At 56.2% G+C, this 25,883-nt stretch overlaps 1 protein-coding gene across 4 annotated transcripts; it reads left to right on the top strand.

Moving 5' to 3' along the window:
• The first annotated feature begins 1,278 nt into the window (after positions 1–1,278).
• PLCB2 (phospholipase C beta 2) lies at positions 1,279–21,386 on the top strand. 4 transcript variants are annotated; one of them, XM_025389978.1, is made up of 32 exons: positions 1,279–1,666; positions 5,136–5,213; positions 5,857–5,925; positions 6,604–6,744; positions 6,864–6,943; positions 7,025–7,078; positions 7,182–7,257; positions 9,993–10,093; positions 10,257–10,423; positions 10,514–10,660; positions 10,840–10,997; positions 11,253–11,335; positions 11,607–11,691; positions 12,303–12,453; positions 12,576–12,688; positions 12,814–12,910; positions 13,976–14,060; positions 14,202–14,326; positions 14,820–14,974; positions 15,513–15,677; positions 16,229–16,328; positions 16,803–16,907; positions 17,087–17,181; positions 17,321–17,396; positions 17,629–17,673; positions 17,792–18,014; positions 18,096–18,261; positions 18,459–18,535; positions 18,624–18,719; positions 19,222–19,279; positions 19,911–19,997; positions 20,346–21,386. In XM_025389978.1, the coding sequence occupies exons 1-32, from the start codon at positions 1,583–1,585 to the stop codon at positions 20,547–20,549; spliced, it is 3,546 nt and encodes a 1,181-aa protein (XP_025245763.1). In that variant the 5' UTR covers positions 1,279–1,582; the 3' UTR covers positions 20,550–21,386. The 4 variants fall into 4 exon arrangements, with proteins under 4 accessions (XP_025245763.1, XP_025245761.1, XP_025245764.1 ...); XM_025389976.1 differs by having other exon boundaries at positions 12,303–12,465; XM_025389979.1 differs by lacking the exon at positions 17,629–17,673 and having other exon boundaries at positions 12,303–12,465.
• Positions 21,387–25,883: the final 4,497 nt, after the last annotated feature.

Genomic DNA, 25,883 nt, shown 5'->3' with positions numbered 1-25,883 from the left:
AAGGGACAGGGATTTGCCTTGCAAAATCCATTCAAACACACATCCAGGGAACCTGACCCCAGGGAGGGACCCAGAACAGCATGGGCTACCAGATGGTCCCCAGAGGGGCCCCGGACTGGAGGGAGGGAGAGAGAAGAGATGACTCTGAGGGGTCGGGGAAAGGGAGGAGGAAGAGTCCTCCAAGTTGTTACCATTTCCAGGAGGCTTGGTCAGGCCCTGTTCTGGCTCCATCCCTCTGGCCCTAGAATTGCTCTTCTGCAGATTATTTCTGTGCTGGGAATTCCCTTAGCTCCAGCCTCCACTTGGCGGTTTATTGTCTTAATTCCCCAAGAAGAGTGTCCTCCCTCACCCTCCATCCTGCCCTGGACCAGACCTCCAGCCGAGACAATTCTAGGGCCTGGGTGAGGGTCTCCACCGTTGTCGGGGATATGCAAAGCCCCATGGCGGGGGACCCAGGGCAGAAAGCCAGGCCCCAGAGGGGAAGGAAGTCATGGGTAGAGTTCCCTACCTCCCCGGTTGGGCTAAGAAGGGCGATAAAAGGAGCAGATTAGGCAAGAGGAAGTGGGCTGGGTTGAGCTGGGCTGGTGCTGAACCCCCTGGGCCTGGGGCAGAGTGTGGGTCACGCACCTGAGCAGCTGGGGCTGAGCCTTGCCAACCAGAGCAGCCATCCCTCCACCCCAGTCCCGCTGCAGGCCGGGGTGCAGAGCAGAGGCGGGCACCCGGAGGACAGCGCGGTGGAGGCAGGGGCAGGGGCTGCTCGGTGGGGGTCCAGGCCCCAGGCAGTCCCAGAGGCCCAGAGGTGGGAGTCTGGTGAGGTGGGTGAGGGGGTGATGGCATTGCCTCATGTGCACCTCATTTTCATGGAGAGGAAGCATTGAGAAAGAGGAGCCGTGTGTTCAGCGAACTTTGCTTATTCAAAACACTCCATTCCAGCTGGGTCCTGTCCCCACCTGACCCCTGCCTCTGCGGTGGTCCCAGCTTTTGGGGTCAGACCCCCATGCTCTCGCCCCTGCCCAAGGACGTCTTTTCTCCTAGTAAGCTCCCTGCGCCTTTCCTCCGTCCTGGCCTGGGCAGCAGTCTCCCCAGTCGATTTCCACGTCGTCCTTCTCCAGCCCTCCTGGGCCAAATCTGACCGGGGACCACCGCAGGGACTGAGAGGCCCTGGCTCCAAGGCGACTGGGCCTCATGACCACCTGTCCGTTGTGAGCAGCGCAGAGAAGGAAGCCCAGAGCAGGAAGTGCTGAGAGGCACAGGGTGGGGGTGGGGGCGGGGGCTTCCAGAAGAGGCGGGGGCTTCCTGCTTCTGCTTCCTTGGGCAGAAGCAGTGACCACAGGCCCCCATGGCAGGCAGGGCGAGTGGGAGGAGGGTGATTTACAAGGCAGATGGGTCTCTGGCTAGAGCTCAGCCCTGCACTCAGCCAGGGCCACCCCAGGGGCTATAAGAGCACCTAGATTTCTGGAGCAGCTCAGGGACGGGTGCCACGTGAGCCCAGCTTGGCTCCCCCTCCTGGCTGGCCTCCTTCTTGCCCTTCTTCTGCCCGCCTGTGTCTGCCCAGACTCTCCAAAGAGGAACAGTTGGCACCATGTCTCTGCTCAACCCTGTGCTGCTGCCCCCCAGGGTGAAGGCCTATCTGAGCCAAGGGGAGCGCTTCATCAAATGGGATGATGTAAGTGGGGCAGGGGCCTTGGCTTCTGGGGCACTCGGTCGTGGGGGCTGGGCTGCTCCGGGGCTTTGCCGGGACGGGAGGATTGGTTTATGTCTCCTAGGACCCAGGCGCCTGTGTGGTTTGGCCAGGCAGCTGACACCACTGCCTGGATAAACAAACCTGCGGTTAAGGGTGTATGTCCCCGGCTGCAGGGCTAAGCCTCAGTGTCTAGGTGTGAGAAGTTGGTGAGCTGCCTGGTTGGTCACTAGAGGTAGTTTATTTGGGTCTGCATCTCTTCTCCTTCAAACCCCCAAAAGAACAGGAGGAAAGTACAGCCCAGAGCAGAGGCAGGCCAGGAGGAGAGGTGAGCTCGTCCCTGCTCCCAGCACAGATGCTTTGCCCTTGCTCTGGCAGGGCGCTTAGACCCAGCTCCTTCACCCCTCCATCGGGCATCATCCCGTCCAGGGAAGCCTTGCTCTCCCCTGCGCTGCTGTGGGGGCAGCCACGAAAGGCCCCTGGACCTAAGTGAGAACTAGAGGCTTCTGCTTCCAGGGGAGGAACTGATTTGACTTCTGCTACCCCTTGCTGGACTCAGCATTGCTCCCCGATGCATGTCTGCAGGGAAGGCGAAGGCACTGCTGCACCCTGCAGCCCTCTCTCTGCTGTGTCTGTTCCTTCCTACACGGGGCTGCTCCCAGCCTCTGGTTCTCCTGGCCCCTGAAAATGTTCCCTTAGGCCAGGGATTGTCTTAGGCTGGGGAGAACAATATGGAGATCCTCCTTCAGGGAGGGGAGGCTGCTGGGCTGGCCCAGTCTGAGAGTTAGAGTGCTGGGCTGGTCCCAGGAAGGGAAATGAAGGCTGGGTGGGGTGCTAGCTTGGAGGGAGGTGGGATGAGGGGGTCTGGGTCTAGGCCCTTTGGGGCTGGGCTAGGGGATCTCACTGCTCAAGACTACGGGTTGAGGCCCTGTGGTGAGAAGCTTCCTGCTTCCCTAGGAGCGATGTGGGGTTGGTGTAGCATGGTGGTGGTGGCATGGAGGTGACATGCCCCAGGAGCCTGTGGAATGAGGGAAGTGGCTCCGAATGAAAAGCGAAGTGGCCTCTCTCAGTTCCTCTGGGCAGTGTGTGTACCTTGACTGGGCAGAGGGTCACAGGGTGGCAGTGGAGGGGCGGGTTGGCGGCTAGTGGAAACTATCCTTCTTCCTAAGCTGGCACCTGTGTATCTGGCTGTTCCCTTCCCCTCTCCAAGGTAAGGTATTGGATGTTCCCTGGATGCCTGACCTGCACAAGCAAGAATGTCCCAAGCCTAGCCACAGGGCCCATGCTGCTGTGAGACAGGGCTCTGCTTTCAGGCTGCCTTCGGCACAGTTAGTGGATGACATGGGTATGCTGTGCCATGTTGAGTAGGCAGAATACATAGGATGTAACCAAATCCCCACTTTATTTCATCCCCATGGCCTCTTTCCAGTATATTTGGTAGGAGAAGCTCTCCTCCTGGCCATGGAAAGAAACTCTGCAAGGCCACACAATGTTACATTTACTCTCAGGTAACACAGTCCAGTGGTCACTTTTCATCACAAAACCCAGTCCGATGTCAGAAACTGGCTATAATCAAAACTCCAGCCTTTATTTACATTAATGTCTTCTACCCTCCTCCTTCAAGGAATGGCTTCAGGTAGGCCGCAGGCCCCATGGAAAGGGCCTTGGTGGGATTCCCTGCTGGTCCTGCTCAAGGCCCCTCTAGGCATGAGCTGTAGGGAGGGAGGTGGGAAAGGGGCAACCAAGTTCTATTTAAATAGGTGCTGTCATAAATTGGCTCATGCTTTCTGAGGCTGGCAGAAGCTTAAAGCTTATTCTTTCTCTGGAGGACATTTTTGAGGATTCTTGGGGGACCCTCCCCTTTGAATGGGGATCTCTTGCTTGAAGTCACCCCAGCATTTCCATTTTAGAGGTCACTCACAACTATGTCTTCAGCCCCTTGTTACTACCTTCAGCTTCCTGTGGCTTTAGGCCCTTTGCCCCCACTCTCCCATGGGCCCACCCTGGACCCCAGCAAATACCCATGCATCTGCTGTCCCAAGGGTGCAGGCTCGTCTGACAGGCCAGCACCCCCGCTCTGCCCCGCACAGTTAGCCCACTGTAGCCCACTAGGTCTCCTGGGCAGAAGTCCGACCTCTGTCTGTTATGCCTACAACTTCAAGGATCACAGGGGCCTGTTGTGAGGTTGGGGGCAAGGGGAGGGAGAGCATGAGGACAAATACCTAATGCATGCGGGGCTTAAAACTAGATGACGACAGGTTGACAGGAGCAGCAAATCACCATGGCACATGTATGCCTATGTAACAAACCTGCACATTCTGCACATGTATCCCAGAACTTAAAGTATAATAATAATAATAATAATAGATCACAAAAGCTCTCCAAGTAGAGATGAAACTCCCCACTAGGCTTAAGGTGGGGGATCAGGCACTCCAGCTCTCCCTTGGGGAGGTAAGAGAATGGAGCTCCCAACACAGCTTTCTCAAAATTGGCTTCCCCACAAAAATTTTCTCTTTCCCCTGTACTCTGACCACCCCTGATCTGAGAACATTTTTTGGATCGTTTACTTTGTAAATGCTGCATTTGGTCTGTTTTAGTGTGTGGCAACTATTGTGCCTTGCTGGAAACCTTAATTTTAATATCTTGCTATATACACATACAAAGACCATTAAACTAAAAGGTAGCCTATGTGCTCTGTGAGTGAGTGGAACAGGATTTTAGAAGGTGAGTTCATTCATTCATTCATTCACTCATTCAGCAAATACCACATTCAAGCGCCAAGCACCAAGCACCAAGCTCAAGGTCTAGCACAGGCTTGTTGTCCTGGAGTCCATGAGTCCCTGGTGATTTCCTAGGTGGGCTTCTAGGTCTGTGACCCACATCTCCCTGGTTACTATAGCACATTTCAGGAAGGGTTTTTGGAAGCTGGGGGGCTCGGGTTGTCCTTGAAGTTATTTCAAGCAGAGGAGATTTGGGCACTTAGGTTTGGAGGTGGGAAGGCTTGGTGTCTTTATGGGACAGTTGAATGGATGGGGTAGGAGGTGTTCATGGAGGGAAGAAGGGGCATATGGAAAGTTAGGTGGCATCTGGATTGTGCAGGACCTTAGATGCCGGTGCAGGAGTTTGGGCTCTTGGCTCTCGCTGTGTCAGTCTCTCCTGGGTGGCAGTAGGGAGTCTCCCTCTATGAGGTGAGGTAGCTGCCAAGATCCTGTTTAGGTTCTAGAGGGAGAAAGTCTATTTGGGCTTTAGAAGGGAAAACTCTTCTCTTCCAGAAATGGCATCCCCAAATCCTCTGTCCCTCCCGGTGCTTAGCTCTAGACAACTAAAGGAAATGCCTTCAGATTTCTGGGATGGGCACCTCCTGGGAAGATGATGAGCTCTGAAACCCCTGGCCTGGACCAGGGAGGCTTGGCCCGAGGTCTCGGAACAGAGTGCTGGCTCCTTCTCTCTGCAGGAAACTACAATTGCCTCTCCAGTTATCCTCCGTGTGGATCCTAAGGGCTACTACTTATACTGGACATATCAAAGCAAGGTGAGAAAACCCTTGTGTGCCATGGCCCTGGACTCCCGCTTATCCACTGAGGTCAGGCAGCCTCCTGGCTGCACTGAGGTGGAGGCATGGATGATGGGGAGTACAGAATGGCCTGGAAGGATGGCTCCAGGGGCTCCCCTGTGGGTAGGGGCTGTTTGCTCTGGAAAGGAGGATGTAGTCACTCCAACCTGTGGCTACCCAAATGTTCCATCCTTAGCATCCCTTGGGGAGAGAGAGAGACAGGCAAAAGCGCTGCTGCTGAAGGCCGATGCTCTGCCTGTGGCTGTGGGTTGACTTGGGGCTCTGGGAGATGAGAGATAGGCCCCAGCTGTTGGGCAGGAGGATGGGAAGGGGAAGCCGAAGAGGGTCCAGGATGGTGGAGGAGACACTGTAGGCTTCAGCTCCCTGCCAGGGAGGAATGGACAGAGGGGAAGGGAGGAGGATCTGCATGAATAGAGAGAACCTGAGCCATAGGAAGGGAAGGTGGGGTCCAGGTGGACCTGGGCAGCCCTGGCTTCTAGAGAGAGGTGTTGGCCAAGATTTGAAGGGCATGGAAACTCCCTTCTCCCTGTTGCTCATTCTTCACCTGGACTTTTTGTCCCACATCCTTTCTTTGCTCCCACCGGGATCCCCCCTACCCCAGGAGATGGAGTTTCTGGATATCACCAGCATCCGGGACACTCGCTTTGGGAAGTTTGCCAAGATGCCCAAGGTAGGTGTGTCCAGTAGCAGCCCGGGTTCAAGCACAGCTACTAGCTCCATGGGGCAAGGGCAGGGAGTCCCTGTAGGGGTGGGAAGCCTGACTTCTGGAGCACGGGGAATGGTTCCTGGGCTGGGCAGCAAGGACCGTGCCTGGAAGCCAAGGAAGGGGAGCGGCTGCTCCTGGGCTCGCCTGGGCTCTGAGCTTCAGAACTGGGCACAGTGAGCTGAGATGGCAGGGATCTGGGAGGAGGGGTCAGCTCCTGCCCCTAAAGTACCCCAGCTTGTCTGGGAGGGGTGGCTTACACCCCCACCCCTGGACTAGTTTGCCTATATTTGTCTAATGCTGGTAGGAAAATTGGAGGAAGGGATTGGTGGGAAGCAGATTTTCTGAGACTGGGAGCTAAGAATCCATCTTCAAACAAAAGTGGCAACCAACACACACAGGACTCCCAGGCCTGCCCCCCCGCCCGCCTGCCACCTTGGCTAACCTTTTCCTCAGGGCCTCTCCTTCCCATCCCAGCCGCTGGAGTCAGGGACAGGAAGATGCTAAGGCCTGTGGTTCCTGGGATGGGGATGGGATTCTGCCCAGTGGGCCATAGCCCAGGTGGCTGAGGGGAGGGCCAGAGAGAGCCACACTGGGCAGGGAGGGAGCATACCTCCATCCTAACCATGCCACCACGTGCTGCAGAGCCAGAAGCTCCGGGACGTCTTCAACATGGACTTTCCTGACAACAGCTTCCTGCTGAAGACGCTCACCGTGGTGTCTGGCCCGGACATGGTGGACCTCACCTTCCACAACTTCGTCTCCTACAAGGAGAACGTGGGCAAGGTGTGCCAGGGAACACCGGGCCTGGGTCTGGGCCCCTGGGATAGCCTGGACTTCCTGAGAGACACAGGCCTGGGCGGCAGTGCTCAGGAGCCTGACTGCTGCTCTCTGTGGTCCTGCAGGTCTGGGCTGAGGACATACTGGCCCTAGTCAAGCATCCGCTGACGGCCAACGCCTCCCGCAGCACCTTCCTGGACAAGATGTAAGCGCCCCCTGCCTGGCCTGAGCCCTGGTGCTAAGTGTGCCAGCCCTGGGCCTTGACGGGCTGCTTTCTGCCCCCCAGCCTCGTGAAGCTCAAGATGCAGCTCAACTCTGAAGGGAAGATTCCAGTGAAGAAGTGAGACCCCCAACCCCTCCCCAGGCTTCCAGGGGCTCCCCAAAGCCTTTCTTCTCTAGTCCTGACTCCTCTCTCTACCTGGTGCCTTTCTCTGCCCCTTCAGCTTTTTCCAGATGTTTCCTGCTGACCGCAAGCGGGTGGAAGCTGCTCTCAGTGCCTGCCACCTCCCTAAAGGCAAGGTGAGTGGATTCGCACCCCCCATCCCCCAGTATCCTTGTCCCCACCAGAAAGCAACTTGGCCAGGAATGGTGGGTCGGGCAGCAGAGATGACATCACAGCCCCAGCCAAGAACCTGGAGAGCCAATCAACCCTGGAGCTGCTGGTTACTGACACTAGGCACGGGGGTGGAGCCAGGGCAAGGGGGTGAGACACTGGGCTCCAAGCAGGTTTGTCTGTATCCCCTACCCTGGGTGGTGGGGGCGCTGGGGCCGTGGTTGGCGGACTGTGTTCAGGGCAGGCAGCAGAAACGGCGTGCATTCCCAGTCTAGTGTTGGAAATGGGAGCTGAGAGTGAATATTTTCAGCCTGGAGGAGCGAGATAAGGTCTGCGGTGGCAGGCGGCAGCCTGCAGGGATCTGGAAGTCTGCAGGGTATCGGGGGAGAGGAACTGAACCAAAGGCGGAAGCTGCCAAGATGCAGACTTCTGCTCTGTACAGAAAAGCATTTTTTTCTTGTCTTTTTAGTTAAGTAATTAAATTTCAATTACAAGTTGTAAGCAGGGTCACCCCATGAGGCACCTTATGTGAATTACAAAAAGGAGCCCTCTGGGCTGATACGGCCCTGAGCCAGGGTTCAAGCTTGGCCAGAGGAAAGGACCTCAGCCCCTGTCCCTGCTTGGCCAGTCCTCTTGTGTGGGTCCCAACCTGTGCCCCATGGAGCATTTTCTCCTGGTAAGAATTTGGAACATTATCAATAAACAAAACTAAGACCCCCATTGATCACCTGCCCACATGAATCCCAGGACGAGCCTTTACCCCACAGCCACAGCTCTGCGGAGTTGGTGACTCCGTGATGCAGTCAGTCACAGGGATCCAAATGTGTCATTGGGGAGAGGTAGGAATGGGCTCCTGCGGCTCCCCTACAGCCAGCGCCACTTACCCGTGGTCAGCACACATCCACCTTCCCTCTCTCCTGCCGCCTAAGCTCCTCCCTTGGCTAAGTCCTCCTTATCTGTCTGCTTTCCTTGTGTCTCAGTAGAGGATTCTGACCTAACTTTGCTTGGAGCTGAAGCTCCAGAGGCAGGGATGGGTCTGGGGAGATCCAGTTAGACTCTCCTGCTCAGACCCTCTGCTCCAAACTAAGACTGATGTTGGCCTTCCAGTGTGATTCTGAAAGACATTTAATGTTTTTTTGTCGGGGAGGGAAGGAATGCAAAGGTGCAGAATCCATGAATACCACAAATGTACTATTTGTTTCTATTTCTATAGATTTGCCTATTCTGGTGGTAAAGTAAATGAAATCATAAATATGTGCTCTTCAATGTCATAATTCATTTGTCATAATGTTTTCAAGATTTGTCCATGTTGTAGCATGCATGAGTACTTCATTCCTTTTTATGGCCTAATAATATTCCATTGTATGGATATACCACATTTTGTTCATCTGTTTATCAGTTGGTAGATGTTTGGGTTTTTCGTACTTTTTGGTTATGAATATTTGTGTACATGATTTTGTGTGAACATGTTTTCAATTCTCTCAGGTATATACTCAGTGATGGAATTGTTGGGTCATGTGGTCACTCTATATTTAACATTTTGAGAAACCGCCGAACTGTTTTCTAAAGTGAGAGCATTGTGTGGGGATTTATTTATTTATTTATTTATTTATTTATTTTTGAGACAGAGTCTCACTTTGTTACCAAGGGTGGAGTGCAGTGGTGCGATCTTGGCTCACTGCAACCTTTCTCTCCCAGGTTCAAGCGATTCTCCTGCCTCAGCCTCCTAAGTAGCTGGGATTACAAGCATGTGCCACCATGATGGGCTAATTTTTGTATTTTTAGTAGAGATGGGGTTTCACCATGTTGGCCAGGCTGGTCTTGAACTCCTGACCTCAGGTGATCCACCCTCCTTGGCCTCCCAAAGTGCTGTGTGGGGTTTTAGCTTTGTCACATCCCACTAACACTTGTGATTGTCTTTTACTTTAGCCATCCTAGTGGGAGTGGTATCTCATTGTGGTTTTGATTTGCATTTCTCTAACAACAAATGATATTGAGCACCTTTTCGTGTGTTGATTGGTCACTTATATATCTTCTTTGGAGAAATACCTGTTCAAATTCAATGTTCATCTTTCAATTGGGTTGTCTTTTCGTTGACTTATCTCTTATCCGATATCTGATTTGCAAATATTTTATCCCATTCTGTGGGTTACCTTTTCACTTTCTTGATGGTGGCCTTTGAAGCACAAAAGTTTTTAATTTTGATGAAGTTTAATTTATCTTTCTTTGTCCCCATGCTTTTGGTGTCTCCAAATATTATTGTTGAATTGTCCTCCTTTCAATTCTATCAGTTTTTGTTTCTTATATTATGGGGCTCTGTCGTTAGGTGCATATATGTTTGTATGCAAATTGCTTCTTTTTGAATATTTGTCCTCCACTTAAAAAAGACAGCCTACGACCCTGGCAAGCAGCACCATTTCTTCTGACCTCTTTTCTACCTCATTCTGGTCATTCTTAGTTCTGATCCTGCCCCAGCTGATGGAATAGCCACTGTACAAAATCAGGGTCAGAGCAAACCAGCTAAGCATGCTCTCTGCTCAGCAACCAAGGCCTTGAGAAGTGGGTGCTTGGGTGTCCTTGAAGTTCTGTCTGCCTTGAGCCTACCTTCTGACCAGGTCCCCTTGACCAGGGCTGGGCCGAGTTTGTGGTTCTTAGCTCTGAGAAGGTGAGGGCAGGGGCAATAAGGTGACTATGCCCCTAGAATGACGCCATCAATCCTGAGGACTTCCCAGAACCTGTCTACAAGAGTTTCCTCATGAGCCTCTGTCCTCGGCCAGAAATAGATGAGATCTTCACTTCTTAGTGAGTTTCTTGGGTTGTGCTTTTCATGGGAAAAGGGTGGTGGCCAACGATCCCCTCCTCCCACCTGCCATGCTGGGAATCAGGAGGCTTCACTGGACAAGGGGGTTGTCTAAGCCTCTAGGCCCAAGGGATATGGACCTGCGCTCTTCTGTCTGGCCTGCAGCCATGCTAAGGCCAAACCCTACATGACGAAGGAGCACCTGACCAAATTCATCAACCAGAAACAGCGGGACTCCCGGCTTAACTCCCTGCTGTTCCCGCCAGCACGGCCTGACCAGGTGCAGGGCCTCATCGACAAGTATGAGCCCAGTGGCATCAATGTGCAGAGGGGTGAGAACTAAGGGAACCCCTTGTCCCCTGTGGTCCTGTCCTGCCTTGGCAGCAGGGCTGCAGCCCTGACAGCTATCTCCTGTCCCCCAGGCCAGTTGTCACCTGAGGGCATGGTCTGGTTTCTCTGTGGGCCGGAGAACAGTGTGCTGGCCCAGGACAAGCTGCTGCTCCACCACGACATGACACAGCCACTCAATCATTACTTCATCAACTCGTCCCACAACACCTACCTGACAGGTGGGCCCTGATAACCTCAGTGCCAACCTCTGCTTTCACAGGGGTTCCCTGCATCCTCCACAGGGGTTGCCCACATGCTGCTGGCCCTGAGAATAAATCAGACCATGATGGAGTGGGGTGGGGGAGAGCTGGGCTGCCTTTGGGTGATGCCCTCACCTCTTCCCCATCCTCTGGCTCAGCGGGCCAGTTCTCAGGCCTCTCCTCGGCTGAGATGTACCGCCAGGTGCTGCTGTCCGGCTGCCGTTGCGTGGAGCTAGATTGCTGGAAGGGGAAACCCCCTGACGAAGAGCCCATTATCACCCACGGCTTCACCATGACCACAGACATCTTCTTCAAAGTGAGACCCAGGGCACAGAGGTGGTAGTGACAGGAAGGGCTCTGGGCCAGAAGCTTTGAGGGGTTGGAGGGCTGAAGCTAGAGAGGAGGAATGGCTGGAAGGCCTCAGACCAGTGGGGACCAGAGGGGATTGGGGGCCAATGGCGGCCATCCAGTTATATGTGTGTATTGAAACTAGGTAGGAGGGAAAAGTGCCATCATGGGACAGGCAGTCAGAATGCTGACCTTCTGTTCATGGAGTCTCCTTCTCCTCCAGGAAGCAATTGAGGCTATTGCAGAAAGCGCCTTTAAGACCTCCCCGTATCCTATCATCCTGTCATTTGAGAACCATGTGGACTCGTGCGTATCCAGGCTCATTTAGCCACATTCTCACCCAGTCCCCAGTCTCTTGCCTGCAACTGTCCTCCCCGCAACTGCCCCAGCCTCTAGCTGTTGCCTGCAGCTTCTCCCATGTCTCAATATTATCTCCCTAAGGCCCCATGTTCTCCTGCTCAAGTCCCTCCCTCCCTGACCTCGTGGCCCCTGATCTGGGTCATCAAGGGCACAAAAGGATGCATAATAGGGTTGGTGCTGAGTGACTGAACCCCACCCCCACTTTTGCTCCCTGAAGACCCCGCCAGCAGGCTAAGATGGCTGAGTATTGCCGGACGATCTTTGGGGATATGCTGCTCACAGAGCCCCTGGAAAAGTTCCCAGTGAGTGGGCTTTGCTGTGGGACATTTGGGCCTTGGGCCTGGGAACCTGGGGCAGGGTGAGGACCAGGTTAGGGAGGGAGACACTCCCAAGGATGCTAGGGTTCACTTGGTTAGATGTGAGTCTGGGATCCTGTCACCTACCACATGTCAGGCTCTGTGCTGGGCTTTGGGGTATGCTAGTGACAAAGATACAGTCCCTGCCTTCAGGTGTATTACCCTCTGGTGAGGAGACAGACAAGTAACCAGGCCATTACAACTCAGTGGTTGTTATGGGAGCACCTGGGGAGTTCTGATCTTGTCTTGGGGGATCCGGGAAGGCTTCCTGGAGGAAGTGATGGACAGGGCTCCTAGAGTAGCCTGTTAGGTCCTCCTGGTGCAGACGGCCTTGGGCCAGGGTCCTATACTCAGGGAGAGCTACAACAAGCGCCAGATGAGCCGCATTTACTCCAAGGGATAAGCTGGATTTATCTCAGTGAGAATGGGATGAGGAGCAGTAGTGAGAGGTGGATCAAGAGGAGTGGTGGACACCAAGGGAGCATGCTTGGCATTAAGGAGCTCAGGCTATGCCATGAAGGTGAGAAGATGGTGCTGACCTGCTCTCCACTCCATAGCTGAAACCAGGTGTCCCCCTGCCCAGCCCTGAGGATCTCAGGGGCAAGATCCTCATCAAGAACAAGAAGAACCAGTTTTCCAGCCCCACCTCCTCCAGTAAGGATCCTGGGGGGGAGGCTGAGGGCAGCAGCCCACGCAGTGCCCCTGCAGGTGAGGGCACAGGTGAGTCGGGGAGGACTCTGGTGGGGGTATTAGGAGAAGCTGGAACAGGAGAGGGGCTGGACCTGGAGGAGCCATGCAGGAGCCAGTGCCGACAGAGCTGTCTGTGGCAGTGTGGGCTGGCGAGGAAGGGACTGAGCTGGAGGACGAGGAGGTGGAAGAGGAAGAGGAGGAGGAGTCAGGAAACCTGGACGAAGAAGAGATTAAGAAGATGCAGTCGGATGAGGTGTGTGGGGGTAGCCCTGGGCCCCCTGTCATCCTTCACTGCTGAGCCCCTGGGTAGGGGCCTTGGGCCACATTCCTGGGCTCTACACCATCCTCCTCTTCTTTGCCCTCCCCTCTCCTCCTTAGGGCACAGCGGGCCTGGAAGTGACGGCTTATGAGGAGATGTCCAGCCTAGTCAATTACATTCAGCCCACCAAGTTCATCTCCTTTGAGTTCTCTGCTCGTAAGTTAGCATGAGTGGTGTTGGCGGGTGGTCAGGCTAGCCTCAGGAGGAGCCTGTTCCGAGACCAAGCAGCTTGACGGGTGGGCAGGAGGAAGGGGGATCTCCCCCTTCCTTGGACTTGGGGCCCTGCCTATAAATACCCAGCCAGGGAGTCAGGCAAAGGGCTTGCTTAAGTGGCAGTGGCTCCCAGTTTCTCTAGTGAGGAACTTGGCACCAAACAGAATGCTCTGGAGTGTGTCGGTGACAGGCTGGGCGTTATGACAGGCCACCTTGGCTGGGATGGCCTGGGGCTCCTGCAGCTGCCTGCAGGCTCTGTGATTCCCAGGGCTGAACTGTGCTGTGGGCTGGCCCAAGTCCAGAAGCCCTGGCCCTGGGACATGAGACTTCCTGAGAGGGAGTGGAGGCAGAGAAAGTCACCAGAGCATACTGCGCCGTCACACTCTTCCCCTTTTGTGCACACCCCGGCTGTTTACCTTTATCTTCTCTGGACACAAGCACAGTACGTTCCTCTCACTCTGTGCATGTCCCGCACATGAGCACCTCTTTCTGTCTCCTCCTGTGCACACTTGGACTTCTGTGGCACCGACTTCTCATCACTGAACCCACAGCCTGCATCCCCACCTGGGCACACTCATGACATGTACTACACTTAATGTGCCCCTCTCCCCAGATGCGTTCAGCCATAGCTTACACACCTCACTCCCTGTGCACATCAAAGCACGTGTTCACATTTCATGTGTGCACAGCATGTTACTGACCCCCTAGGCTCAGCCTGGCATGTTCGCCATGCCCTCTGTGTCCATCTATGGCATGTGGGCCTCACTCTCCACATCCACGGCACACACCCCACCCCTGTGCCTACACACTGAGAACACCTCTTACCCCAGCAGGTACTGTGATCCATACACTTCTCCCAGAGGTTGGTCCCTAAACCTCAGGCCTCAGTGGAAATGCTGGGTTGGAGGCATCTCCATAGGCCAGAGGGAGCTGCCCCAAAGGCGAGGCCAAGACTGAGGGAGGGGACAGCCTGATAAGACTCCTCCCCTCCCTTTCTCCCCTATATAGAAAAGAACCGAAGTTATGTCATCTCGTCCTTCACAGAACTCAAGGCATATGACCTGCTCTCCAAGGCCTCGGTGCAGTTTGTGGAGTATCCTTGAGGCTTCCGTGGCCAGGGTCCCTGGCTGGGGTGGGGAGCTAGAGGAGGGCCTGGGGACAGGGCCCCCATGGTAAGCTCTTAGGTCCTCCTGGTGCAGACGGCCTTGGGCTAGGGTCCTATACTCTGGGACAGCTACAACAAGCGCCAGATGAGCCGCATTTACCCCAAGGGAACCCGCATGGACTCCTCCAACTACATGCCCCAGATGTTCTGGAATGCTGGATGCCAGATGGTTGCCCTCAACTTCCAGACGATGGGTGAGGGCATTCCCAGGCCCCTAAGAATCCTTCCCTGGTCCCTGTGCCCCCTACCTTTATATCCCTGAGGGGTCTTTGGAACAGCCTGGGGAGTCCTGCTGTTTGTGTAGACTCTGGGAACATGCCCGGGTATGTGAGAATTTGGGGGTAGAAATGCACAGCCTGTGTGCCTGCGCATACGTGATGGATGTGAAGATGCCAGGCTGGCCGCTCCACCCAGGTGTGTCTGTGGGCCACCTGCCCCAGCTGCCCCAGCTCCCACAACAGGCGCTCGGCCTGGCTGTGGCTTTGCTCCTTGCTGCCTCGAGGCTACGGACCCTGCCTAAGAGAGGAGACACCCCAAGGAACCAGAATGGGACAGGAGAAGCCCTCATCCTCATGGTCCACCCAACCTCCCCATTCACCAGACAGCAAACGCTGGGAATGGAGGAAACGGAGACTGGGCACAGCCACAGAGCTGGGCCTTCCTCACTGAGTGTCCTTGTCCCTCCAGACTTGCCCATGCAGCAGAACATGGCAGTGTTTGAGTTCAATGGGCAGAGCGGCTACCTCCTCAAGCACGAGTTCATGCGCCGGCCGGACAAGCAGTTCAACCCCTTCTCAGTGGACCGCATCGACGTGGTGGTGGCCACCACCCTTTCTATCACGGCAAGGCCCTGGGACAGACAAGTGGCCAGGAGGCTGAGGTCCTGAGTAGAAGGGCACAGGAGCCCACCCCTCACTCAACTCCCAACCCCCTCCCCTGATATCCTGGAAACTTCAGCCCCAGCCAGTTCCTGCAGTAGCAAGTTGCCTTGGAAACTGCCTCCTCCTCAGCACTGGAGGCTGCCACTTGGTCCCCATGGAAACCAACGGGAAGGGCTGAGGCTGGGGTGGGGGAGGGGAGGAAGAGTGGGCAGAGTGGGGCAGCCAGAGCCCCAGGTCCTGGGGGAAGGCGTTGTTCCCTCTTTGACTGGGGAGGGAGGTGGGAGGCCCGCCTCTTCCCTTCACGCTAGAAGCACCCTGGTCCTCAGAGCTTAGCTGTAACCCGTGGGCTACACAGCCTCTACTCGTGGCCAGAGCCGAATGAGCTTCTTCATAACACCCAAGAACGAACGCTTCAGCTCTAGAGAGCCGGGGCCCCAGATGCTTGGGGAAGGGCCTGGGTGGGGATTTGATGCTGGTGTCCCTGGGCCTCCGCCCCCAGGTGATCTCTGGGCAGTTCCTGTCAGAACGCAGCGTGCGCACCTATGTGGAAGTGGAGCTGTTTGGCCTTCCTGGGGACCCCAAGAGGCGCTACCGAACTAAGCTGTCACCCAGTACCAATTCCATCAATCCTGTCTGGAAGGAGGAGCCCTTTGTCTTTGAGAAGGTGGGGGCCAGGGCATAGCAGGGCAGAGTCTGTCTATTCTCGGCCTCTACTTACAGACAAAAGGAAGTAAACAAGGCAGCTCCTTGACCTTCTTCCTCCTCCTCTTTCCACCCCTCACCCTGGTGCAAAACCCAAGTTCACAGAAGTTTCCTTGGTAGGCAGAGTGTGTGTGTGTGTGTGTGTGTGTGTGTGTGTGTGTGTGTGTGTGTGAGAGGATTAGAGGCAGAAATGTGAACTCAGGGTTGAGGGTCCCATGGGGCTCTTTTGCCCCACTGGATACCCACTAGCAAAGCTGCCAAGTGCTGTCTGCACCAGGTCCCCTCAGCCCTGGGCTGCACATCTCGCCCTCCTCCCCTGTGTGGAACCAGCCACGGCATGAGCTGTGGGGATGTCTTTGTATATGGCCTAGAATGTGCTGTCGGTCTGTCCCCACCAAACCTGGTGACACTCACCATGTTCTCACAGTGATGCTGATACTTCTGGGGCCAGGGAGCGGGGCAGCTTGGCTCCCTTTTCCCCTCCCAGCCTGTCATGTCTCCAACTCTCCCCAGATCTTGATGCCTGAGCTGGCCTCTCTCAGGGTGGCTGTGATGGAGGAAGGCAACAAGTTTCTTGGACACCGCATCATCCCCATCAATGCCCTAAATTCTGGTAAGGAGCGGGGTCCTTCTTCACTGTTCCAAGATCAGCAGCAGGAGCCTGTGCACAGGGTGGGGCAGCTTCTGGGAGGGCGCCTGGAGTGAGGCCTTACCTAAGCCCTCACATTTCAAGGAGTAGGGCAGGAACAGTACCTCTCCAGGAATCTGACAGAGGTGGGAACTCTGCCCACCTAACAGAATTGCTGTAATTTTCTGAAACGGCTGGGGCAGTTTCTCAAGTAGCTGACACTTACGGGCATTTAAAATGTGCTAAGGGCTTATAATACATTCTCACAATAACCACATGAGTAGACACTCATCCCCTCTTCACAGATGAGGAAAGTCTCAGAGAGTTAAAGTAACTGGCTGAAGTCACACAGCCAGGATGGTGCAGTGCCAGACTCAGACCCTTGGGTCCTGGGCTGTGTGTGCACAGCACTGGCAGGAATGGGCTCTGGCTCACTGCCAACCCTGTCCTGTCTGACAGGGTACCACCACCTGTGCCTACACAGTGAGAGCAACATGCCCCTCACCATGCCTGCGCTCTTCGTCTTCCTGGAGATGAAGGACTACGTACCTGGTGCCTGGGCAGGTAGGAGCCCATGGCATGCCAGGAGCCCCAGGGTGTCTGTTCCCCCTTCCTTCCCATCCAGCCAGCCTCCAGAGTGGGGTGAGATCCAGATGGGGCATCCTGGAGTGGGTGAGGACAGGGGAGGCTTCCAGGCACATCTCCATATACACCATGTTGTAATGTCCTGTGCACCCACCCAGATCTCACTGTGGCCCTCGCCAACCCCATCAAGTTCTTCAATGCCCATGACAAGAGGTCTGTGAAGCTCAAGGAGGTCATGGGAGGGCTGCCTGAGGTCTGTGTTGCCTGCACTGCTGCCAGGGGCTCACCAGAGCTCGGCCCTATTTGTGGGAGAGGATGGGGGGAGGGCCGAGTCCCAGGCTCGGGGAGAGAGGGCTGTCAAGCCCCCTTCCTAACCTGCTCTCCCTACACAGAAGCCCTTCCCACTGGCGAGTCCAGTTGCCAGCCAGGTCAATGGTGCGTTGGCCCCAAAGAGCAATGGGTCACCAGGTATGAGCTTCGTTCTGCACACCTATTGGAGGCACCTCCACCTCTGCACCCACAGACACTTCCCTTTAAAAAATTTCACCTGGGGAAGGAAGGGCTGTGTCTGAAACCTCAGTGCCAGGAAAGTGCGGGGCAGGGGGCACATACTGCGACTCCCAAGGGGCGGGGTGGGGGAGGCGAATGGAGCCAAGGGGCCCCCCGGAGCACCTGCCAGCCCAGCCCATGGCTCTTGCAGCAGCCAAGGCCTGGGCCAGGGAAGAGGCTATGAAAGAAGTTGCGGGTAAGGCCTGCTGAGCCCGGTGATCTCGGGGATGAGCCTGGGGCGGGTCCGGGGCTCCTTGGGGGTTGGACGGGCAGGGCGGCCTGGCTGGTGGTGTGCCTCATCCGGGCCTCTGCAGAGCCACGGACCGCCAGCCTGGAGGAGCTCCGGGAGCTAAAGGGCGTCGTGAAGCTGCAGCGGCGGCACGAGAAGGAACTGCGGGAGTTGGAGCGGCGCGGAGCGCGGCGCTGGGAGGAGCTGCTGCAGCGGGGCGCGGCGCAGCTGGCCGAGCTCGGGCCACGGGGCGCTGGGGGTGGCGGGGCCGGCAAGCTCGGCCCGGGCAAAGGCTCTCGCAAGAAGAGGTAAGGCCCGTGGCGGTGCCCTGCCCTCTGCAGTGCGGGCGGCGGAGGATCTCAGGGCCTGTCCCCACGTGGCCTCCCCAGGAGCCTGCCTTGCGAGGAGAGCGCCGGAACCGCGCCGGGCGAGAGCCCTGAGGGCATGGACGCGCGCGTGCGGGAGCTGAAGGACAGGCTGGAGCTGGAGCTGCTGCGGCAGGGCGAGGAGCAGTACGAGTGCGTTCTGAAGCGCAAGGAGCAGCACGTGGCCGAGGTGGCCTGGAGGGGCGGGGCGACAACCCCACCAGCCCCACCGACCCCACCCCCACCACCCCATCCACTCCTCCCACCGACCCCGCCTCCCTACCGACTCCCCCGCCACCGACCTATCCCACCCTTCCACCGACACCCCCACCAACTCCCTCTGCCCAACAAAGGGCTTCTCGCCAAACCTGCTTCCTCTCCCCGCAGCAAATCTCCAAAATGATGGAGCTGGCCAGAGAGAAACAGGCGGCAGAGCTGAAGGCCCTGAAGGAGACCGCGGAGATGTACGACTGCCTCCCTCCCACACCTGCGTCACCTCCCAGCAAGGGCTCGGCCGCCCAAAACAGCTCCTTCATGCCTGTCTCTCTGCAGCGACACCAAAGAGATGAAGAAAAAGCTGGAGACCAAGAGACTGGAGCGGATCCAGGGCATGACCAAAGTCACCGCAGATAAGATGGCCCAGGAGAGGTGAGCCCTGGAGGGGAGGCCCAGGGCTGGGCAGACCCCACTTCAGGTGGAAAGGGGCCTCTCTACAAGTGGATCCTGACTCACTTCCCAAAGATGCACCTGTCCCCTGGCTCTCCAAAAAGCGGATCCCACCTGTCACCTTTGATCAGAGTGTCCTCCTCAGACAAAACACGGAGGCCAACACTACATGGGCAGAGCCCTGGAGGCAGCCAAGCCTGCAGGGAGGGAGCTGAGGCCTTGGGACTGCAGCCTGTCCATTGTGGTGACACTGTTTCCCACGGAAGCCTTAAAGGACAGCGTGTTTTGGTGGGGAAATGGTTCCCTCAGAGGGCCCCATGACTCCCAGCGGCCCCTACATGCTCCTTGGGTCCCCATGCCTGCCCCCAGGTGGTTCCTGCCCTCTGTTGGATTTCTCATTTGCCTACACCCTGCGTAGATTGCATGTTACCCTACTCTCCCTAGGGGCTTTCTCCCTTTTCTAAAACTCCAATTACACCAACAGGTTGAAGAGAGAGATTAACAACTCCCACATCCAGGAAGTAGTGCAGGTGATCAAGCAGGTGTGTAAGGGCTGTGTTCTTCCTAAACACACACACACACACAATCTCGCTCTTCACGAGTGGGAAGGGGTGGCCCCAGGCCCTGACTTTGCCCTTAGGAGATGCACTGTCCAGTGCTGTCCATGCAGCTGGGGTGGAAGGGGACATCCTGGGGTTCTGGCCTGTGTATGGAGGTTGGGGTACCAGCCTGAAGGGGTCTATCTCTGGCCAGTTCTCATGTGTGGAAATGATATGGGCTAACGCCCGTATCAGGGCCAGTGGAGGCTGGGACTGGCAAGGGTCGGGGGATGAGGAGGGAGTGAGGAGGCTTCCTGAGGTGCCAAGGAGTTGGAAGAGAGAATGGACCTGAAGCTCCCCTGGGGATCATTAACCACAGAACAGAGCTGCCACCTACTGGGTCCTGACCTGTGCCAGGCACTCTGCCAGGTGCCTCACATGAGCTGTCTTGTATAATCTTTTACAGTCCAGTGAGACAGGTGCTGCTATCCTTATCTTACAAATTTAAAAAACTACCTAAATGTTAAGGAATTTGCCCAAGGTCTTACAACTAGTTAGCTGGGATTACAGCTGGATTCTGACCCAGCTTGCCCGTCTATGCTGTCCTGATTCTCTGCCATCCACTCCCACCCAGATGACAGAGAACTTGGAGAAGCACCAGGAGAAGCTGGAAGAGAAGCAGGCTGCTTGCCTGGAACAGATACGGGAGATGGAAAAGCAGGTAACAGATTCACTACGGGGCCCCCAGCAGAACTGAATGGGTTCTGGGGTGTAAAGGGGCCCTGCCCCAGGGAGCTGCCAGTCAGAGGGCAGGGAAGGGGCCATCATCCTTCACTGTGGGGTCCCGAGGCCCTTTCAAATGAGGCAGCTCTGCAGATCTCTGCCTGGCTGGGATCCCTTTCTTGACAGGCTCCTGATGGGCTCCACCACTCCCCCACCCCGCCTCTCACCCCAGTCTCCTAGGAGCTCCGAACATGGATACTGGGCATCTCCTTTTCCCACTGTCCAGGGAGCGAGGGTGGACAGGGGGCCCTCCTGAGCCAGGCGGGCGTCCTTGCTGTCTCCACAGTTCCAGAAGGAGGCGCTGGCAGAGTATGAGGCCAGGATGAAGGGTCTGGAGGCAGAGGTGAAGGAGTCGGTGAGGGCCTGCTTCAGGACCTGCTTTCCCTCTGAGACCAAGGACAAGCCTGAGAGGGACTGCGAGTGCCCCCCGGAGCTGTGTGAGCAGGACCCAGTCGTAGCAAAGACAGATGTCCAGGAGAGCCACCTTTGATGCCTCCATCCCACTGGGACATTTAGCAAGGATGTTCAGCCCCTTCTCTGGGATGTGCTTCTATTCCCCCAGGAAAAAGGAGCCCCAGCCTTCTGAGGCTGTGGGAACCTGTGGCTGCCTTGGACGCTGCAGCCCCCTCCTCAACGGCCAGGCCAGAGGCCGAGACAGGACCTAGGCACCCTCACAGCAGGGCCTCTGGGGCCTAGAAGTCTTCGCAAGCTGACTTCCTACCCCCACATCTCTAGATAAGTGTCATATATTTGTTGAAGGCAAAAGACTATGGACTTGGAGGCAGAAAGTGGGGTCCTGGCCCCGCTCTGCCTTTCCTATTGAGCAACCAGCGGTACCCCACTCTGGGCTCAGTTTCCTCACCTGGAGGGTTGGACCCACCCACGTGGAACCTCCACTCTAGCCCCAAACCCTCCTGCCCCAATGTTAGCAGCTCTGCCAGGCTTCCAGGCCCCATCAGGCCTGCCCTGAGTTGGCCTTGTCCACTCCTAGAGGCAGAGCCTGGCACTACCTCACAGCTCCCTGGGGACGGCCACTCCCCGGCTGAGGGCCCTCCCCTCCCCTCTGCCTGTCCAGAACAGGAGGCTGAAATGGAAAAGCTGCCTCAGCCCTGCTTGGCTGAGTCACGAGGGGCAGTGGCCTCTCGGGTGCTCTTCCACCCTGAACCTGGCTCACCCCTCTTCCTAGGCCTGTGGGCAGACTGTTCCTAGCATGTACCCCTCTCAGGCTGCCTGCCTGACAATGTCAGCATCATTTGCTCTCCTGAATTTATGAGGTTTATTTATTTTTCTCCTTCCTGCTCCTATTAAAGAACCTCATCCCAGTGTTTCCTGCTTAAGCCTGGTCTCTATTCTACAGGTAGGAAATGGGGAGCAGGGTAGTGGAGTGCCCCTGAAATGAAACAGGCTGGGGAAAAAATCTCTGGGGAGCTGAACCCAGGGTTAGGTCCTGTCCAGAGTCCAGTGAAACGGCCCTGCCTCTGGGCTTGAAGAGGATTCATTTCCCCTTCTGCTGGCCCTGATGCCACAATCACTGGAAAATTATGTCACTCCCACTTTGCCCCCACACAGATGTGGCCCTTCATTGTTTCCACTCTCAGGGTTGGAGCAGAAGAGCTGAGTACAAAGATGTCCCCTATTTTGGGGGGAACTCCAAACTTTTAGGCAGTCTAGGCCCCTTTAGGAAGACAGAGTGGTTGGATGCTCAGGCCCCTATGGCAGCTTTGGTTGACCTCAAAACTTGTTGTAGAGGGGCTGTTGGGCAGCCACTCACTGCACCAATGACATGATCCCATGTCCCAGATAGGGACAGGCAGTGTCTTAGGAGGGGCAGAGGGGGTTGATTCTGGGAAGAGGTTGTGTTCTTATTAGAGAGTTACAGCAGATGCCATCAGCTGTGAGCACCCGTTCCTCTGGAAGGCAAACAGGTCCTCCTGCCCGCACCCTGCCATCCCATCCCTCTGGGAGTCTGACCTCTGGGATTCTGCCAGGCCCTGGCTGTAGGGTGAGGTGAGGGGGCCTGATCATTTACTGGGCTAAGGCCTAACATTGATCAGCCTGCTCCCTACATCACTACAGACTGGATACACTGGGGCAGACCACCTACACCCCAGGGCAGTGCCCTATGTTCAACCTTTCTGCCGGGCACTGGGCTGTAAAGGTGAGGATTCAGGCCTAGAGGAACTCACTGATCCAGGCATGTGCACGTAAGCCAGAGCCAGAGCTCAGTGGAGCCCGCTGGGCAGCCCCCAGATTTTGCTGATGACTGTTCAGGAGAAGGAAAAGCTGCCTTCCCCTCGCCTCTGGGCCAGGTCATGCAGAGTCTCTGGGCTCCCAGTTTGGAGCTGGGTAGCCCAGGAATGGGGAAGGTGATGCAATTCTGCCCCTGGAGACAGCTCTGCACAGCAGACTGGGACCTTCCCATGTGGCCAGGCCTGGATACCCGCCTCCCTGCTTTCCTCCCGAAAAGGCAAGGTGTCCCTTGGGCAAATGCCATCTCTGGGCCTTGGAGATGAATTAGTCTCTTGCTGCAGGTGATGTACAGGGGAAGAGCTGACGCCCTCCCTTGGGGTACTGGGGCAGGTGAAGGACACCTGGGTTCCATCACTGCTATGTATCTATGGGACTGGGGCAAGGCTCCCTTTCACCCCTCATGCCTCAGTTTCACCTTTTGCACAAAGAGAAGGGTCTCTACCCTTTTCCCAATCCCATTGCTGACTCAGACTCGAGTCCCCTGCTGACTCACCCCGCCCCCTGCATCCCCTGAGCAGCCCTCTGGATCTCCCAGACACGTGCCACCAGGCCCTACCCTGCCAAGCTGGTGCAACGTGACAGCGTGAGGGGGCTGGTGACACTTGAGGAAAGAAGGGGCCCAGGAAGGAGGCAGTTGCAGACACAGTGACAGACCACACTGAGGCATCTTGGGGAGGGAGCCCTTTTGCCAGCCTGGGGCCTGCTGGGGGGACAGGCCCAGCAGGTGGGATGCGAGGGGAGAAGAGGGGAGGTGAGTATGACGTGTCTGCCTGCCCCCTGCCTGCCTGGGCTCCATCTCCTGTCAGCCTTCAGCTCCCTAAGCGACAGCTTCTAATTCCGGCTGTTGGTGCCTCTGTGCTCTGCAGCAAAGTCTCAGCTTTTTTTCAGCTTTGCTGTTTCTTTTCTGTTCAGAACATACTGAGCCCACAGGGAAGTCAGAGCAAAGGCTCCAGGGCTCGAGACCTGGCACCACCACCCCCTTCCTGCCATGGGAACCAACTGCTCCTTCCAAAGGGTACCCAGCACAGCACTTTCTGCCCTAACTCTTCTTCCCTGAAACTGTCTCAGTCCACCACGGGGAACAGGGACAGAAATGAAGCTCAGCTGTCTCAGGGAGGAGGGGCTCTTCAGGACCAAGAAAGTGCCCATTCTGGGTTTCTACTGTTTCTCTCCTCCATCTGGGGGGTGCGAGTCATGGCTTGTCAGCCTGGTGGGCCACACACAGGTTCCAGGGTTGCTCCCTCCTCCGACCTTGGAAATAGAAGGGAAGAAAGCAATTTCCCTCACACTGCTGAAAAGAGAAGTTGAGTCATAAAGGGAAGAAAAGCCTTTCTTCTGCTGAGTAAAGAAGGACAGCATTCCTGCCCAGTTATTGGGGGTGGAGAGTCTGTACCCATTTCTGGGGGCCACCCCAGAAGGGGGCCCTAGCTCTGGGGGCGGGAGCAGCTTTGAGGGCTGCACTCTAAATAACTATGCAGTTCTAGAAAAAACAAAACAAAATTTTAAAAAATGAAATAACTATGCAGCTCTTTCCCTGACACTCTCTAACTTGTTCTTGTGTAAAGCAGGCAGGGCTGGTATTTATCAGTCTCATTTTCAGCTGAGAATATGCAGGCTTGGAGCCACAATGCTAGTAAATGCCTTCAAGCTGGGACTTAACGCTGATGTCAGATCTGTGGCCTTTCTATGACACCAGGAAAGAAAACTGGCAGAGCCCTGACCAAACACTTAACAAATGCAAAAAGAGAAAAGGGGGGCTTCATAGTGGGTGCAGGTACACATCACATGCTCCTCACGTGACAGAGGGGAGTGGGAGCCTCTGGTCCATGGCCTGGGCGCCAAATTCAAGGTGGACATCACTGGAGCCTGGGAGCTGGAGAGAGGCAAGGGGCTCAGGGTGCAGGGCCATGAGCCCACTTTGCCACGCCCATCTATGCCCAGTACCTTTCCCCAGGCATCTGCTACTGCAAAGCATCTGCTCAGGCTGAGAACACCATCATTCTTTCCTTATTTCCCCTCTCTGATAGGAAGGGACCCCTTAAAGCAGCCCTCAATAGTGTCCCCTGAAGGTTTATCCTGCTTCCAAGCCTTTGCCTCCAGAACCCGTTTGGAATTACTTCCTTTTTTTTTGAGACAGAGTCTCACTTTGTGTCACCCAGGCTGGAGTGCAGTGGCGTGATCTTGGCTCACTGCAACCTCCGCCTCCCAGGTTCAAGCGATTCTCCTGCCTCAGCCTCCCAAGTAGCTGGGACTGCAGGCGTGTGCCACCACGCCCAGGTAATTTTCGTATTTTTAGTAGAGATGGGGTTTCACCATGTTGGCCAGGATGGTCTCGATCCCTTGAACTCGTGATCCGCCCGTCTCGGCCTCCCAAAGTGTTGGGATTACAAGCGTGAGCCACTGCGCCCGGCCTGGGATTCCTTCCTTGGAAATAGCCCAGATCCCGCACATCCTCGAAGTCCTATCTTTAGAAGGCCCCAGAGCCCTCTCTTCCCCGCAACTCCATCTTTTCATCCAAGGACTGTGTTGGTAGGTATTTAGCAGATATATTCAGCCCTCAGAAGACAACGTCCACTTTTTAAGTCCCAGTGTTATCTTCTTAAGAGGGGGAACGTCTCGCATCCAGAACCGAGCTTCTGCCTCTCTCTTACCGCTGCCGGCAACAAAATGTGCGGCTGATGAAAAGTCTCAGTCAATTCTGCAGCTGATACCTGCTTCACTCCTTTACAAATACCCATTCCAACCTTACTCACTCCCTCCCCACCACCCACACCCAGGCTCTGATGCGCCCTAACTCCGCTCCGCCCAGGCTTGTGTATCATCCCCCTCCTCCAGGACCGAGGGGGACCTGCTGGCCGGAGGGAGAAGGAGATGCAGTGGCTTCTCTAAGCATCTTACAGCAAATGGAACTTGTGCTCGCCTCCTGTCCTTAGGTGCCAGCCAGTGGTCAGAGCCAGAACCCTGTGGCCTGGGGGTTGTTTTGTGCTCAAGGGAGAAGCGAGGGGCAGGGAACCTCGCGTGGGTCCCTAGCTTGTTCCAGGGTGGCGGCGCCAGGGAACTCCTAACATGCCCGCGGCACTCCCGGATCCTAAGGAGCCCCTTCCTGGTTTGGGCGTCTACACTCTGCCCGCTCGGCAGCCACCGCGAGTTGGCACGCTGGTGCGTTGTCGGGGTTGGAGACGTCTGAAATTGGAGAGCGCACTCGGCCCCCACCCCTCGTTCCAGGGAGCGTGTGCGGGAGGAACAATTGTGTGTGAGTGCGTGATTCTCTGCACTTCGAGTAGCAGTTTCCAGCCAGGCTGAGCGCCCCCAACCCGCGGGACGTATACCCCCTCCCCCAAGTTACTCCTCATCCGCCTTTCGCTGCCACCCCTAGCTCGCGCGTGGTCTAGTTCTGCGCTCATGGGGTCCCATTTCCTTTCACCCTGGACTGCTGGGGGCAGCTCTCAGTCTTCCCCGACGAGCCCGAGCTCCCGCCAGTTTCTAAGGAGCCGAGGGCACGGACTCGGGTGGGGGCGGAGGGCGGGGAGAGAAGACTGAGACTTTGGGATTGGCCCGGTCGGGTGCATGTGGC

The sequence above is a fragment of the Theropithecus gelada genome, chromosome 7a, assembly GCF_003255815.1.
Source record: "Theropithecus gelada isolate Dixy chromosome 7a, Tgel_1.0, whole genome shotgun sequence".
Taxonomy (NCBI): Eukaryota; Metazoa; Chordata; class Mammalia; order Primates; family Cercopithecidae; genus Theropithecus; species Theropithecus gelada.
Note: the sequence above shows the minus strand (reverse complement) of the source record. Positions and strands in the feature narration are given on the sequence as shown.

Excerpts from the sequence above, each read along its gene's own strand:
- PLCB2 (XM_025389976.1), top strand. The coding sequence starts at position 1,583 with ATGTCTCTGCTCAACCCTGTGCTGCTGCCCCCCAGGGTGAAGGCCTAT. Across the intron at positions 5,926-6,603 it reads AGTTTGCCAAGATGCCCAAG|AGCCAGAAGCTCCGGGACGT; the intron begins GTAGGTGTGTCC and ends CACGTGCTGCAG. Across the intron at positions 17,397-17,628 it reads AAAGAGCAATGGGTCACCAG|CAGCCAAGGCCTGGGCCAGG; the intron begins GTATGAGCTTCG and ends TGGCTCTTGCAG.